This window comes from Tripterygium wilfordii, chromosome 13 (assembly GCF_013401445.1).
Source record: "Tripterygium wilfordii isolate XIE 37 chromosome 13, ASM1340144v1, whole genome shotgun sequence".
NCBI classification, from domain to species: Eukaryota; Viridiplantae; Streptophyta; class Magnoliopsida; order Celastrales; family Celastraceae; genus Tripterygium; species Tripterygium wilfordii.
Genome location: NC_052244.1, coordinates 13,927,021 through 13,943,769, shown reverse-complemented (window position 1 = coordinate 13,943,769; position 16,749 = coordinate 13,927,021). Strand labels below are relative to the sequence as shown.

At 37.1% G+C, this 16,749-nt stretch overlaps 3 protein-coding genes across 3 annotated transcripts; 1 reads left to right on the top strand and 2 right to left on the bottom strand.

Moving 5' to 3' along the window:
- The first annotated feature begins 1,966 nt into the window (after positions 1-1,966).
- Positions 1,967-3,678, top strand: LOC120013678 (tyrosine decarboxylase-like). The gene has a single exon (XM_038865569.1). It carries the CDS (start codon positions 2,006-2,008, stop codon positions 3,602-3,604), a length of 1,599 nt encoding a protein of 532 aa, XP_038721497.1. The 5' UTR covers positions 1,967-2,005; the 3' UTR covers positions 3,605-3,678.
- Positions 3,679-4,341: 663 nt separating this feature from the next.
- On the bottom strand, positions 4,342-5,983 carry LOC120012623 ((S)-scoulerine 9-O-methyltransferase-like). Its single transcript, XM_038864059.1, has 3 exons — positions 5,177-5,983; positions 4,728-4,792; positions 4,342-4,653 (listed from the first exon to the last, which is right to left on the bottom strand). Exons 1-3 carry the CDS (start codon positions 5,883-5,885, stop codon positions 4,357-4,359), a joined length of 1,071 nt encoding a protein of 356 aa, XP_038719987.1. The 5' UTR covers positions 5,886-5,983; the 3' UTR covers positions 4,342-4,356.
- A 652-nt stretch (positions 5,984-6,635) lies between these two features.
- On the bottom strand, positions 6,636-13,328 carry LOC120013046 (hydroxyproline O-galactosyltransferase GALT2-like). The gene is made up of 7 exons (XM_038864659.1): positions 11,887-13,328; positions 10,788-11,020; positions 9,977-10,267; positions 8,275-8,403; positions 7,951-8,124; positions 7,250-7,357; positions 6,636-7,100 (listed from the first exon to the last, which is right to left on the bottom strand). Exons 1-7 carry the CDS (start codon positions 12,830-12,832, stop codon positions 6,894-6,896), a joined length of 2,088 nt encoding a protein of 695 aa, XP_038720587.1. The 5' UTR covers positions 12,833-13,328; the 3' UTR covers positions 6,636-6,893.
- Positions 13,329-16,749: the final 3,421 nt, after the last annotated feature.

Here is a 16,749-nt window from a genome sequence, read left to right as displayed (position 1 = left end):
ACATATGCATTAATAAAAGATCAAAAGCAAAGGTATGTATGTATTTTCACCTAGTGTAAATAATGTGGGACCAATGGCAAAGTAATTACAAAGAAAACCGATAATAGGATTGAAATGCCACATCATCATAATTGTGCGAGATTTGATTGAGCGACTCGTTTCGACGTCTAGGGTCTCAAATGGGTCTTTTAAAATTCTAGGAATATTTTCATAAATTTGTGTTTTTTCACTGTATTAGAATTGTAGCCGACACTAGGAGTTATTATCTTTTATCTTTTGAGAAAATTTATGAAAACTTGAGTGACCTATCAGACGATTGGACTGATGTTAGTTGGCATCCCATCTTGACCTTGCCAAAAGGTTTTGTGATTGCAATGTACACCAACCTCACTCGTATATAAAAAAAATAGAGTTTTGGCCTTTTTGGCCACCCCTTGTCCAAAAGGTTTTGTGATTACAGTAATATACCGACCCCACTCGCCTCGAATCATTGTTGTCGGCAACTGACAATTGGTGGGACCATCAAGTCAATCTCCAACACACGATTGACTCGTGGGACGAGGCAAAAAGACGTAGTGTCGTGTCGTGTCATCATATCAGTCCCGGGCTTGAAATATCGACGAAGAACAAAGATATTTTCTGCCAGACAGAACAAATCAATATTGAGGGGCGATTTTGGCACCCTCACAATTGGTATTTGAGATGCGTGTGTACTAATACTTTATTGAGTTACTTGTTTAGTCTTATTATACCAATAATAAGGGGGAGTATGGGACTTGTTAATAATATTGATTTGGGTATAGTTGTCACAACACTCATTATAAAAATTAAATATTACATATTATGTAAATTATAACATAATGAGTTTAGTAGGAAGCATTGAACGAATATGCTCAATGTATGTTGTAAGTTGTTCTGTATACAATGTCACTCATGTAGTTTCGCAATCATACATGTATCTAAACCAATGAATCATAAGATGATGCATTGAGTAACTCTCTGTCAATGTCAACTGTAATGCACTGTATAACAATATGAGTTGGCTTCATCCTCTTCTTTTTTTGATTTCTTGGTCACATGAGTTACACGTGGGATGGGGTCTGGAATTCAGTAATTGTATATAGTTGTACTGTAGAGTTCGATCAGTGAAAGTTAATGGTGTGAAGAATAAAGGGTCCCAATTCAATTTAATCCTCTTCTTTTTTTGATTTCTTGGTCACATGAGTTACACGTGGGATGGGGTCTGGAATTCAGTCATTGTACATAGTTGTACTGTAGAGTCCGATCAGTGAAAGTTAATGGTCTGAAGAATAAAGGGTCCCAATTCAATTTAATTTCCAAGTGGTCCAAGAACACATATAATCCAATCTGTGACAGGCCTGACCAGCTCATTATTAGGCCAAATTGGCTCCCTCTCAACCATGTTTTTAGTAAAATTGTTGGACCACCCAAAATTTGGTCAAGCGAGCATCATTGTTAAATTGAACAAGTACCCACCTTGTTATGGATCTTAATCAATCAACAATGGTGCTACTCGTTCAGCAATTAGAATCCTAGTTGTTGAGGTTTATGGATCAAATTTAAATTACATGTGGAGTCCATCAAATACTCTTTAAATCTGATCAATACACCTCAATAATTGGGATCATTGAGAATATAGTTACTGGGACAAATATATTTTTCGATCAATTAAGTCAAGTGATAGTCTTAGGTTTTGGGCTTGGAACGATTTGGACTCAGTACAACTTGATTTGTTTCAAAAGGGCCAAAAAGAGCGGGCGAAATTCACAAATACACAGGCTGCAGTACATTTATTGCTAATGGGCCTAACTATTTGAGCCATCATTCTCTGTATTATTTCATTTAAAATAAATTAAATTATTTTTTTAAAAAAAATACGATTACCTAACCTTTCAAACTAACCGGTTCAAAATTTATTGCTCGAGTCCATGCATGGGCCGGTTATCATAACACTAATTTCATGCATAAATAGACGACTCTCGTAATGTTTAGACATCAATACATTCTACAGTTTTCCCATCCATTGAGCGCAATCTTTCCTTCTCGAATGGGTTCCCTTGAATTTGAGCACGAACTCAATGACATTTCCTCCTTCGATAACCAATCATTGAATCCACTAGACCCAGAAGAGTTTAGGAGGCAAGGACATATGATGATAGACTTCCTTGCTGATTACTATCATAACATTGAAAACTTTCCAGTTCTTAGCCAAGTCGAACCCAATTATCTCCGAAAATGCTTACCAGAATCCGCTCCACACAATCCTGAACCAATTGAAAAAATCCTCCAAGATGTGCAAAACCACATAATGCCAGGCATCACACATTGGCAGAGTCCCAACTTCTTTGCTTACTTCTCTGCAACTTGTAGTACTGCAGGTTTTCTTGGTGAAATGTTGAGTTCAGGCCTCAATGTGGTGGGATTCAGCTGGATATCATCCCCTGCAGCAACAGAGCTCGAAAGCATAGTCATGGATTGGCTCGGAGAAATGCTTAACCTCCCAAAATCCTTCCTTTTCTCTGGCAATGGTGGAGGTGTTATACAAGGAACTACTTGCGAGGCAATTTTATGCACACTAATAGCAGCAAGAGACGAAATGTTGAAAAAAATTGGTAGAGATAAGCTAGGGCAGCTTGTCGTTTACGCATCTGATCAAACACATAGCGCGCACCAAAAAGCTGCCCAAATCGCCGGAATCCACCCAGAAAATTTCCGAGCCATCAGGACAACAAAAGAAACATTGTTTGGTTTATCCCCTGAAATGGTGAAACTGACAATAAAATCAGATGTAGAAGCAGGACTGATTCCGTTGTTTCTATGCACAACAGTGGGTACAACATCGACAACAGCCGTCGATCCAGTTAGGCAATTATGCGATGTCGCGAAGGAATATGGAATTTGGGTTCATGTGGATGCTGCTTATGCAGGGAGTGCGTGTATATGCCCTGAATTTCGACATTTTTTCGACGGTGTAGAGGGAGTAAACTCATTCAGTCTAAACGCCCACAAATGGTGCTTCACTCCATTGGACTGTTGTTGTCTTTGGGTGAAAGATCCAGGTGCTCTTACAAGGTCTCTGTCAACAAATCCCGAGTATCTAAGAAACAAGGCTAGCGATTCGAGGCAAGTAGTGGACTACAAGGACTGGCAGATCACTCTAAGCCGTAGATTTCGAGCTTTAAAATTGTGGCTCGTACTAAGAAGCCATGGTGTCGCTAATCTCCGAAGCCTATTAAGAGCCCATGTCGAAATGGCTAAGCTTTTTGAACAACTTGTGTATGGTGACAGTAGATTTGAGATTCCAGTCCCCAGAAACTTTGCAATGGTATGCTTTCGGGTTTCTCCAGAGACAGTTGCTGAGAAAGTCTCGAAGAAAAAGGTTGTGACAGATGAAGAAGAAAGTGTGAATCAATTCAATGAGAAATTATTGGAGTCGATTAATGCATCAGGAAGGATATACATGACACATGCTGTTGTTGATGGAGTGTTCGTCATACGTTTTGCTGTTGGTGCAACCCTGACAGAGGGAAGGCATGTGACAATGGCTTGGCAGGTGGTGCAAGAGCATTTAGATAAAATATAAGTGGATTAGTTTCTAAATTTGCTACTGTTGTCGTTGTTATTGCTGCTCTTCTTCTTGTTGCAATTTATGAATTTAATCTCATGTTTTGTAAAACCAAAAAAAAAAAGTTTTTGTTTCAATTCATGTTTGTATTAAAAACAATTATGATGATAGAGATCCAAACAACTGGTATCCTAGTTATCCCAACTGTAGAGTTTTACGCATGTAATTTCATATGCATTATGTGAAACATGTGAACTTAACTCTTGAAATAATTGGGAAACCAACTGATGATATCTTTGAGAAGTGTTGTGGATCCCAACAACTGGGATCCTCGTTATCTCAGTTGCTTGCTGAGGTTTAGAATCTCTTTTATTCTTTAATGTGTATGCAGAGTTCATCACATGCATATTAAATCATGTGCATACACCTCGATAAAACTAAGCAACCCCAACAATAGCACGAAAATCACAAATTTGGTCAAGCGCGCATCATTGTTGAATTGAACAACTACCCACCTTGTCATGGGTCTTAATCAATTAAGATTTAAGACAAGTGATGGTCTTAGGTTTGGGCTTGGAAGTACAACTTAATTTGTTTCAAAAGGGCCTAAAAGAGTGACCGAAATTCACAAAAACACAGGCTGCGGTACATTTAGTGCTAATGGGCCTAACTATTTGAGCCATATTCCAAGTGTGTTGTATTAAGAAACAATCTTTATTTTCAACATCTAAGCTTGCTAGAAAAAAAAAAAAATAAAAAAGTAAAACTTTTTAAGTTTTCTTGATGAACTCTATGACATAAAATCCCAGCTTATGAGTCGGAAATGTTATTGTTTGAGCAAAACCTGCAGCTTTAGCAATCCAGTCGAGTTCAACTGTCGTTCGCTCCTTACCCCCAAGATTTAGTACCATCATCATCAGTTCCATGAATGTTGTGTGCACTGATTCATTACAGTCTTCAGAGACTGCAAATTCCACAACTATGACCTTGCCATTTTCCGGCAATGCCTTCCAACAATTTCTCAATATCTTGATGCACCAATCATCGTCCCAATCGTGGAGTACCCACTGCATCAGTCAAAAACATACTCTTATGAGCATTTGATTCGTAATATAGTCTTTATCAAACACATTATTCTTACCTTTAAGAATATTGTTTGTGCAGCAGGCAATGGCTCAAACATATCTCCAGCAATATGCTTCACACCTACATATATGCATTAGTAAAAGATCAAAAGCAAAGGTATGTATGTGGGACTAGTGGCAAAGTAATTATAAAGAAAACCAACAGTAGGATTGAAATGTCATGTTGTTATAATTGCGCGAGATTTGGCTGAGCAACTCGTTTCGACGTATAGGGCCTCAAATGGGTCTTTTAAAGTTCTAGGGACATTTTCATAAATTTGTGTTTTTTTACTGCATTAGGATTAGGATTGTAGCCGGCCTTAAGACTTATCATCTTTTATCTTTTGACGAAATATATCAAAACTTGAGAGTTTTTTTCTTTATCTGATGGATTCCATTGTTATAATGTCGGCTTAATCTTGGTAGTTTCCACCTGCATCAATAAATCGTCAATTTGCATTAATACCTGCAATGGTGGTCGCATTAGCAATGACATGAGGCAAATCCATGTTGATGCCATGAATATGTGGATAAGCAGAAACTATCTTCTCCAGTGAAGTCCCAATCCCTCCCCCAACATCCATCAACTCCTCCACCTCTTCAAATCCTCTATAAACCCTCAATACTTGCTCCAACATTACCTTTGAGCAAATTGACATATTGTCATTGAACAGTTTGTTTAGGCCAGGTTTCCTTCTCAAAGATTCAAAGAAGGTCTCACCATTAGCTTTGTTATAACCCTTGTAAGATTGTTCAAGCACAGCATCCTTCAATGTGTAAAAGGAGTCCACAATCTCTCTTTCAGACCCAAAAAGCAAAACTGAAGCCAAAGAAACTCCTCCATTGTCCAATGCTAAGCGCCGGCTCTGCTTCGTCAGGCCGTACGCCTTTTCCGGCCTTTTCCCATCTGATAGGGATGTTCTAGGAGATGCAGATAAAATGGAATATGAAGCTAGTAAATTCAGTATCTTCTCCAAAGCCATAGCTGCATTAGGGTTTGTTGTCGGGATTTTCGCGACGATTTCTTTTGCAGTAAGTTGTGCTTCTGGGGAGTTGGAATTAGCAATGATAGTAAAGACATTTAGCTCAACTGCAGCTCTAAGAGCTAATTGAACACCTATCATTCTTGTTATTCCAAATGCAGATAAAAAATCGTCATCCTCTTGGCTCCCCATGTCTTTGATTAGGGTTTTTTGCTCAATTATTCTGACCTAATATATGCTAGAGAAGGTTGAGAGATTGTATGTGATGTAAAGAGAGAACAATATATATAGATAGATGATAGTAGTTTGGATCTGGCGAGGTAATTACTATCTAACTTAAGAGAACATAAATGTATAATTAAAGATGACAGTTTTCCGTAGCTCTTTTGGTTAAAAAAAAAAAACGTATAGGAATTTATAAATATAAGTGACGGTAAGGTAAAATTCCACAAGAACTAAGAAACTACTTTTGCTAATAATGGTGCTGGTGATAAGGAATATGCTAGTCATACTCACCCACTAGGGGTTCAATGCTTCTCAAATACGTGAGCTCACACATAAATTTTCACGCCCGGCATACGTGATTTGTGGGCTATTGCCAATACTCAATAAATTTACCCAATTCGCATTCGAAGGGTTGTGACTGCAGGTTCCAACCCAAAGGGTAAAAGAGAAACCATTTTTTGGAAGAAAAAAAACTGCCAGGCATGGTGTTATTACAATGAAACCAAAACTGAAAACATGCCTGTAAATCTCTCTGAAATTTATACCCTGTTAGTAGATGCATGATTCATTTGTGTGGCATTCTCATACAAATGAAGATAGGGAATTCCCATTTTTGCCAGTTTAGTCCAATTCTGAGATAAAGCACCAAAGATTGAAATAACCACAAGCTGAGCTAGCAATACAAGAACAACAATTTTAAAGAGTATCTGCACAAGATAAAATTGAATGATTCTCATCGATTGGTTAAATTGACATTGACAATTTGAGATTCCATGTTTGCATATACATTTTAATTCTACGATCTTCATTGCTTTCATATCCTGCAGAAATGAGATTGATTACCTACCTATCTATCAGCCGTGCAGAGTACAACAGCAAACAATCTGTACCCTCCTGAATATCCCTCGAACTCACTTCAATCCACTTCAATTGACAAAAAATGGAAAAATGTGAAGGGTGAAACTGCCTGACCTGTCATCTAAAGTTGCAGCACTGAGCCTGACCTCTACCCAGCTTATCCCAAAGACAGATCATCTGCCTTGGCGATTGATAATGAGCAGTGTAGTAGTCCACCATGCAACCATACTGACAAAATTTCCAGTTATGGGAGTACTGGACTGGTACGGTTCCATTAAATTGTTCAACCCACATTCCCATACTCACATCCTCCATTTTAAAAAGCTGCATACCAAGCAAAAGAAATGGTTTAAGTCATTAACTGAGATGAGCGCAAATGAAAGCCGGGTAAAAGTGATGTTTCTTCCACGGAACTTGGGAATTACTCAAGGGGAAAAATGAAAAGAAAAGATATGATGTATTGTTTTACTAACCCTCAAGCGCCTTTTAACATGTAGCTCTAAGACAAATTTAGCTATATCACTGGAAATAATATATCCAGGCCCATTGGCATATGGTGGATAAACTTCTTCCGGCCATTCCTGCGACACCAGATAATCTATCAAATGTATGAAATGCATAATTATTATTTTTTTTAAAAATTAACCCCCATATATTGAATCATCTATGTCTGAACTGATTTTGAAGTAACCAGTTTGGTCTGGCGAGTCTTCGAGAAACTAGGAAAATAATTCGAAGTTCCAACCCCCTTTTTTCCACTAGTTTGATGTAGGACAAATAAGACAAGTTGTAAATGAAGCTTATCCTTATCTGCATCTGAAACATGCAAGTGCTCTCCCTGAAAGATGCTGATATTTGGCAAAGTTCTACGCCAATATCAACTATCTTTTAACAGAGAAACCAAATAAATCAAGCAATCATTAGTTTGTTGAGTTTTCCCAATCACGTGATTTTTCTTCAATTTTCTTTTATTCCAAAACCTAAAAAAAAAGTTACTAAATTTTGGGCCTTGGTTGTCTCCTTAAAACTAAACCAAACAGGCTACCCTGCAAACTCCTAACATAAAGTAATGCATAGCAGTAACTGATTCTTCTAAATACTCTTATGATTCCCCTAAAGCCTGGCCCATACAGACCCCCAAGGAAAAAAATTAAACATAATATACTCAGCATACCTCATATGTGACTGCCCATTTTCCATTTCTCAGAGGGCGATGCAAGAGATTGAGATTGCCCATATACAGGGACTTGTTGTGAGATATGCCTCCAATTTCTTTGAGGACACTCTCCACTCTAACAAAAGTGTCATCATCACATTTCATAATATATGTAGCCGTCACATTTTGAACCTAAAGGGTAGAAATATGATATTTAAGAAACAAGGTTTAACTCTGCCCAAAACCCATCAAACTAATATCCGAAAAACGAACAAATTTATTGAAATTTATTGAGACCAACAAAGATCAAAATGAAAATCAGAAAGATAAAAGAGAACGCACCCCAAACTCACAGATGGCAATAGTTTTAAGCACTACGAGCTCATAGCGATCCAGAAAGGGCAAAATAACAATATCACCAAAATAAGCAGCCTCTTCCTTCAGCACCGCATTAACCTCCTTCCTTTGATTCTACAGTTGATTTGATATATTAGGATAAGCGCTAATGGATAAAGAAGCTACCTCATTAATTATAACTAATAAGACTAAAAAGTTAACTTATTCAAGAAGCCCCTGAAGACTGAGAGCCAGAAATGAACAAGTAACGCATACAGGTTCAAATTACCAGTGCTAGTGTGAATTTAAAATAGTCAACCACAGATATCTGATATATCCAAGACTAAGAGGACATCTGAACCGAGTAAGCATAAAAAATTTAAAAGATAAATGAGTTTCATTAAAGGCACAAAAAAATGTATCAGCAAAATACAACCTAGGTATATGAAGAAGCACCAGATGCAGGAGATCTATTAATAATATTAACATTACAGCCACAACGTTACCAACAAAACAACTATAAAATATATGCAAGAGATCTTTTATGATGGTTCGGGAAGACAAGGGTCATGCCGAAATATGTCAACCTTGGACTGGCCTAGAAAAGAAATGGGACACATGTCAGCTGCCTTACTGTTTGTCATGGGGATTGTGGTTGGGAAAAAACGGTAGCATCTTCGAGGGATTGGAGCATCTTATGGGGTTTCTAAAAGATTGGTTCATGTAAAATTTGCTGGGTGTTTTTTCTGATTGATAAGACAAAGACTCCATTAATGCGGGCACCAATTTGGGGGGGGGGGGGGGGTGGACCAGTGATGAGCAACTAACTAGTACAGAAGCAATTCATCACAATTTTGCTTGCATATTACCAATGACAAAGAGAATTTTACCAACTCTACCCAATCCATAGAATGTTTAGCTCTCCCCCAATGGCCCTTTTGCTCCACTCCCTTGAAGTACACCAATGACGAGTAATTATGAAGATTCATGAGGCCCCATGAATACTAGCCCATTCTGCCAGTTGATTGACCAATATTTACAGTGATATCCTTGCTCCCGTAAGTGTGTCACTCTTTTTTTTTTCAATGGAAAATTTTTATTAAGGCACCAAGGAGGTGCAAGTGCAACCCAGGAGAATTACAAAGAGGATATATTCATAAGAAAAAAAACATAAGTGTGTCACATTAGCTTGAGTAGTTCTAGACGAGACTAGACGAGGTAGAAGAGGGGCAAAGGAAGATTGTTGAAGAAGAAGAATATTTTTGGTCAATTAACCTTATTTTTGGTAGACAATTCCAATGGTCAGTAATGGTCTTTGGGGATCCAAAGGGTATGAAGTGGGGTGGGACAAATTCAGAGGGATCTTTTTTGTAATTTATTATATACTTAGGGGGACTTTTCAGTAATTTATCATATAACAAGAGGCTTCGCCTCTGAGGATTATCCCATCATGGTTAAATTGTAAGCAGCTTTATTTGAACCACAATAGTTATATCCAACATCAAAGACATAACTAATAAAATGTATCCATCCACATAACTCATACGCTATTAATATGATATTAAATTTTCAAGGTACTTGATTTTTTTTTGCTAGACTTTATAACTCTTATTTATCTTTCTCGTTTGCATTTCACCTCCTTGGTAGCCCTGAATCAAATTTCTTTTGCATTGAGAAAAAATTCAAGGAAAATAGACAGTGAACTTACTAATGCAACAAAGAATCGAACTGCTACATGTGAAGATTTGATGACTGAAGACTGCATCCAAGTTTTTCTAACAGCCATGCGTTCCGCAAAATGATTAGTAGCAGAGAGAACCCCAATAAAAAGTCGAATAGGAACCTCAGGTAAAGGATGAGCTTTCCACTTGTCCGATATTTCCAATACTCTCTGAGGTGAGAAACTTGGATGAGAAGTGGGAAGAGCTGTTGCATAAACTGAATGAACATCAACAGCCCCTTTAATTGCCAAACCTGTGGCATCTTGAAGTGTAAATCCCTGAAGATACAGCAAAAGATAGTCAGAAGGGCATTAATTTTCCACAATGTAGCCAAAATTAAAGAAAGAGATTAAAACACAATATTGCAACTGCAAATGAACAAGAATATAGAAGAACTCGCTTCCGAATTTGCTGACAAAGGAGATCGCTTATGGAAATCAGGGAGGTGAAGGATGAGGAAAAAAATTATTTCCACCAAAAAAGAGTAATAGAATCAATTTTTAGAGACAAAGAACGTTGTTGATGAGAATTTTGTTTTACACATAAGAAGGTAACCCCTGAGAAAAAGAAGCATATGAAAGAAACTTCAAAGCATCATTCCTATAAAAAAACAAAAAACTTCATTTTTTCATGACAGCACGAAGCCTTCAACCACTGGGAAGAAGACAAAAGACTCTTGATTTGCAAGCATGCACCACCTAGCTTCCCACAGAGTGTAGTCTTCACATTGATCGGACACAAACAACAGAGTTGTTAACAAAGGAAACATTCACTTTAGTCTCGTCTAAAAGAACTTACCATACGGTATGGGAATGAAGTCAAATGACGACCTCCGACATGAACATGGAATCCATCAACACCTGCACGCAGGGTCAGGATAAACAGTTTACCTTCTACAAAAGGAAATGGCCAAGTCACCTCAGGCTTCTGTTCACGTCCTATAAACCGTTTGAACCATGAGGTCGTCTTGGACTCCTTTGGGTCAACAATATCATTTCGCACCCATTTTTCACACCTACGGTATCCATCGACTGCCAATAATATAAGAAACATTTTATAATCAGAAGATTAATAACAGAATTGCCATGGAGTGAAATGAAAACAAGAGTTGAATAACATGAAAACAACTAAGTGATACCAAATAAGTAGGCATCAAACCTTATACTTCCTTCCCATTAAACATAGACATAGCAGAGTCAAAACTGTAAAGCAAGGACAGAATCGAGAATTCCTAATGGATGGAAAGAACAGTTAATAAAGAATAAAGAACCAAGATGAAATATCACTTTGAAAGTGCTTGCAAGGTAGCTTAACTCTAAAAGTTCTTGACAGCTGCAATAATGGGAAGGTAGTTAAAGGCCCAAGACAACCAGCTTTCAGGACCAAAGAGCCTCTGTAATATATGGCTATTAGCCTATTACAAACAATGGTCAACGGTACATGTAAAATTCAAATCATTACACAATCACTAGAAAAACCAAGCTCAGTTCCAGCACAATAACAACAAACCCACAAAACTGAGTAAAAAGGACTTTGGCCAAACTGTTTATATCCAAATCAAGATGGATGTTACCAAATTCCATTAATAAAGCTACATCGGTATTATGACAAAATGTTACCAATTGTCAAATTACGATCTGTTATTAATAATACACTAGGTCACGTAAATACTTTGAAAAATTTATCCCCACTTTCACATTCAAGCATATAATTAAACAACTTTATTTTCTACAGGAATGATTTCCTTTGTTCATATTTAATTATTTATTTTTCTTTTCACTGCTGAAAGCATTCAACAGTCGTGAAGATTTTCAGATTTTGACACTCACATGTGGTAGGCAAAGCTTGGACTTGGGAGAAGCACAAAACTAAAATATAGATGCATTGTAATTTTTACCTAGCATGTCTTCATCATTCTTGGATGGTAAACCATCACACCTCTGAGCTGTCCCCCATTGCATCCGATAGCAGGTATTGTGCTCAATGACAGGATGCTGGCTCCAATCTCCTCTAAGTCGAGGATTCAAATGTAGAATCTTTGGAGGATCCTCCCCATCCACCGCCCTCAATCCTTGCAGTTCAACCATAAACTGAGAAACCATAACTAAACCATCACCCCTCCTCAATTTCACAAGTTGAGGCACATACTCTTGATGTGCATTGTGTGGTGTTCCAACAACTGTTATGGAGGACCCTGCAGCAAGCCCACAAGGAATGAACATAAGCCTGTCACCAGCAGCCAACTCATTTCCACTCGCTGATGCCCATGAAGGACAAGACTCAGGCTTCCCCTCCATCATAGTATCCTCTTCACTATCCTTTACGTCAAATTTTTCCACTTCTTCCCATGCCTTCAAACCCAATGTCCAAGCCTCATCGACCATTCTCTCAAGCACTGAAAAATCACTTGTCCTATTCATTTGCCTCATGATCTCACCCGTTATCCGACCATATTTGTGCTGAATTGGCTTTATAGATCTAGCTCCCCCATTTTCTTCGCCTTGATGTTCTTTCTTCGGCATAAGTGGTGCATTATGGTTCTGTTCGTCCTCTACCTCCTGATGTAAAGTATCCTTATAGGCAGAACCAAAGAATCCTTTGCTTAGATCCACCTCTTCATTTTCCCCCACCGTAGTCCCATCCAAACCAACATAACTATCATCTCCACTCAACAATGCAGCAAGCTCTAGAAAATGTTGGAACTTAAATCCTAAGAATAGTAAGTATACAGCTGCTATACCAAATAACAAATGTGACAATCTGAACCTCCTAACAGTAGAAGGTTCACTTTTTGACCTCTTCATCATGTTACAGCCCAAAAAACCAACAATTGCACACTTCATAAACTCCCAAAGTCTGCCATATCCTTTTATCTAACTGCCCACGAAGAACTCAGAAGAAACTCAAAATCCAACAAAATAGGAAGAACCAGACATACCTACTTCTTCGGGTTAAAAAAAACCCATTTACATTACATCAGCGCACATCAACAACAAAAGAGACACTAAAACTCCTACTGATTCAAATAGATCGAGTTCGAAAGAATGTCCGAACTCACCAGATTTCGGCACCCAAAAACCCTAAGACAAAAGGTATTCCACCAACATTCCCTATATAGTTCAACGTACTGGAAAGGGCACGAGAGAGTGATACTCATATGAGAAACTATGTGCCTGCAGTGGAAATTGAAGATCGAAACGCGGTGTGTACAGGCTACAGGGAAAGAGAGAGAGACGATACGATCTCTAACGTATATGCCCGAGGCAGGCAGATCTCAGGTTTGTGATGTGGTGTCAAAAATGGAATATCTTAAGAATAAGGGGGCCAAAATAAAATTTCTGAATTAGTTACTTGAATCATGAATGACGAATGTCCACAATGCGTTCCTGGCCTACTTAAGAACTGCCGAACTATGAAATAAAACAAAAAGGCATCGATGATTTTTTTTTAATTTTTTCATACTAAAAGAAAAGGCTGCCAAAAATACAGAACGATGACAGGCATCATGTCCAAAGTCCAAACCGATTATCAGAAAATATATATTGGGTCGGTTTTATTTGGGAGTTTGTTGTGTTTTGACCTCTTGTGGTGAGGTGAGACAAGTTTCGAATACGTGATGTGGTGAGATGAGTTGCGTTGACAAAAAATATTTGGCATGTCACTAAAAATATTATGGTAACCCTAAAATCGGTTGTCTTTCATTAATATCAATTTAATTTTTGATGAATTTATTTTTTAAATATATAAATGAAATAATAAAATAGATTGAGGGTAAAATTGAAAAAATCTAGGTTTTGACGTTGAAAATGCGACTAATCACATTACGTTGGAAGTGAAAACAACTCATTCCAATTTTAGTTTCGAGCTCACCATCATTGAACTCTTGGAAAAAGAGAATAAAAGTCATAGAAAAATTATGGTGGAAGGCTAGGAGGCCGATCCGTAGTTATGGAAAAGAAGAAATGATAACCTTACAGAAGTTTTGTAGTCGTGGAGAGGAGGATATGATGACCTTAGAGAAGTTTGGCGCTAAGGTATTGTTCCTAGTGATTGAGATTCAAACTCAACACCATCCAAATCTATATGATTTAGTCACAGAGAGATTCACCACCAGGCTATTATTCGGGTAAATGTATTTGTGATCCCTTTCATCTATAACATGCATGTTTCATTTGGGCTCGTGGGGTTGAGAACTACGTCAGCTAAAACCATATACTTCTCTTGCTGGATCATTTTCTGCAACCACTATCCATATTCATAGGATTTTTTCTCCAAACTTTTATATGTTTTAAAATTTTCTTCCATACATACATACATAATATATATATATATATCTTGAATACTCCTGCTATGATTAAAGGCCCCCTCCAAATATATATATATATATATATATATATCTTGATTACTCCTGCTATGATTAAAGGCCCCCTCCAAATATATATATATCTTGAATACTCCTGCTATGATTAAAGGCCCCCCTCCAATCCTTTTTTTTGTTGACTACTCTCGTCTCTTTGTCAAATAAAAGTTGAAACTTTCTTATGCCAAGTATGATCGGTAATGATGCGCCCACTCTCAAGATTTTTCTACCATAACAATGATTCCATTGACACAGCCAATATTTAATATCCTCCCGTGCATGGCACGAGATAACGACTAGTGAATATAAAATCAAACTCACATTATTTTTGTAGCCTGCACACACTTGATAAGCTTTTATTTTTTGTTAGAACTCAAGCACAAAGTGCAACATATGGCGACCCCAGTATTACTCTCAATTAGATTATCACTCAAAACTTCTTAAATTCATACAATTTGACCGAAATATTCACCAAATAAGCTCTCGCCCAAGTGGTTGCAATGATCTGGGCCTTGTTTTTTTATCTAGCTAGAAAATTCATCAACACTGTTCTTTTCCATTATTTTTAAATGAGATAATGGTGTCACTTTTACTTCACCTGTGCCCAATACAAAATAAATAACATGCTTCATTCTTCATGGAGTTTTCAAAACCAAGTCAAAAGGGACCAAAGCATCTCTCTTATTATCAAAATTTAAAAGGAAATAATTATTAGTGTTTTTGATACTACATTGGATTATGGAAGGTGGTTAATTTAAGATTCCCATGCAAGGTGGATACTGAATGGAACTAATCTAAGATCTCTCTTATGTAAGCATAATACCCTTTTTATTATTCTTTTAGGAATTAGGCATTTGAAAATATAAGCATGGAATATTGCTTTTTGGAGGTAGTGACTTCCAGATTCATAATTATTCTCTTTTTTTTTGTATACACTGAAATTTGAAACCCATAATTGTCCCCTACGAGCACTTGCATGATTCTCTGTATGCTAATGTGAGTAGGTAAAATATAGAGATAAACCAATAAATTTAATAAATTTTGGCGCTGCATCAGAATCTCTTGAGAATATGAAAAATTCAGAATATGTCCCATGAGTTATTAGGATGAGCACATCAAAAGTTAATCTGAACTAAAAAAAAATTAAAGAATTCAAACCTTACGTTCCAATCCGCCTCTGCACTCCATCTCTGCGATACACTCTGTCTCTGTTTCGCGCCTGTCCTTTGCACCGTCTGCTTCAGCTCCGACCAAAGCCTCTCTCTCTCTTCGCCCATGTCACCATATCTCCCAGCTCCGACGACTCTCATCGATCTTGATCGAAAAGTCACCACCCTCGATATTGATCGTTGTCCACCTTGAATCACACTTTCAATTCCAACAATCCCAATAATGAAACCCATTTGTCTGATCTCAAGTCTCCATGTGTAAATCCAAAAAAGAGCACAATGAATCTTCCTCCATTTATTATTAATTAATATTTTTAAATTATTTAATTTATAATTAATATCAAATATTTTCATCTGAAAGTATTATATAAGATACAACACAATTCATAGATAATTTTTTTATTTGAAATTAAATAATATCAAGAATGAATAAATAATATAAGAAGGAATTAGTATTTTAATACCGTAGAGATTCAAATAGAGATACTGATGCAATTGTTTTAGATAGAGATGCTGTAAATCGTCAAAAAATGATGTTTGAGGAGGTAAAATACAAAATCTATTAAGAGACACTAATGTGAGTGCTCTAAATACTTTATCATCTACCTTAATTTTATTCTCTCCACCCTATGCGATTTGACCTGAAGTCATGATTTGGAGTTCCTATTGGAAGACCCAAAGTCTACTCATATCATTCATGGGAAGGGATTTGGGGCTCCGCAATTTTCTAATATCTACTATTTAAATTTAATGATGGAGAAAAAGTCGGACAATTTTTTTAAAAAAAATAAAATGGTCTGATGTGGCATACATCTCAAATCATTATATTCAAATTATAGACTCTACAATTTTAAATGAATTTAGGAGCCCCCAAAGTCTACTCATGTCAATGGGAGTCGTCGCTGGAAGCATCCATGGCTTATATTGATGTTTGAGTATGTTGATGTTTGAAATCATGAAACTTTACCCTGCTCAAACTATGATCTGGTAAATATAAACAAGAATGGTCGGTAATTAATGTAACAAATAAATTAATTAAATTAAGCTGGTACATGTATATAAATATATACACATGCATGCATGTATTCTGCTTATTGAGTGTTTTGGTTCTCGCAGGAGACTCTTGTCACCCAAAACATGATCAAAAACAGCCGCTGCTTCGCTTTATTGCTTTGCTTCCTCCTCCCAAGTTAAAAAACAAAGCCGAAAAAAAAAAGCAAAAAAACAGAAA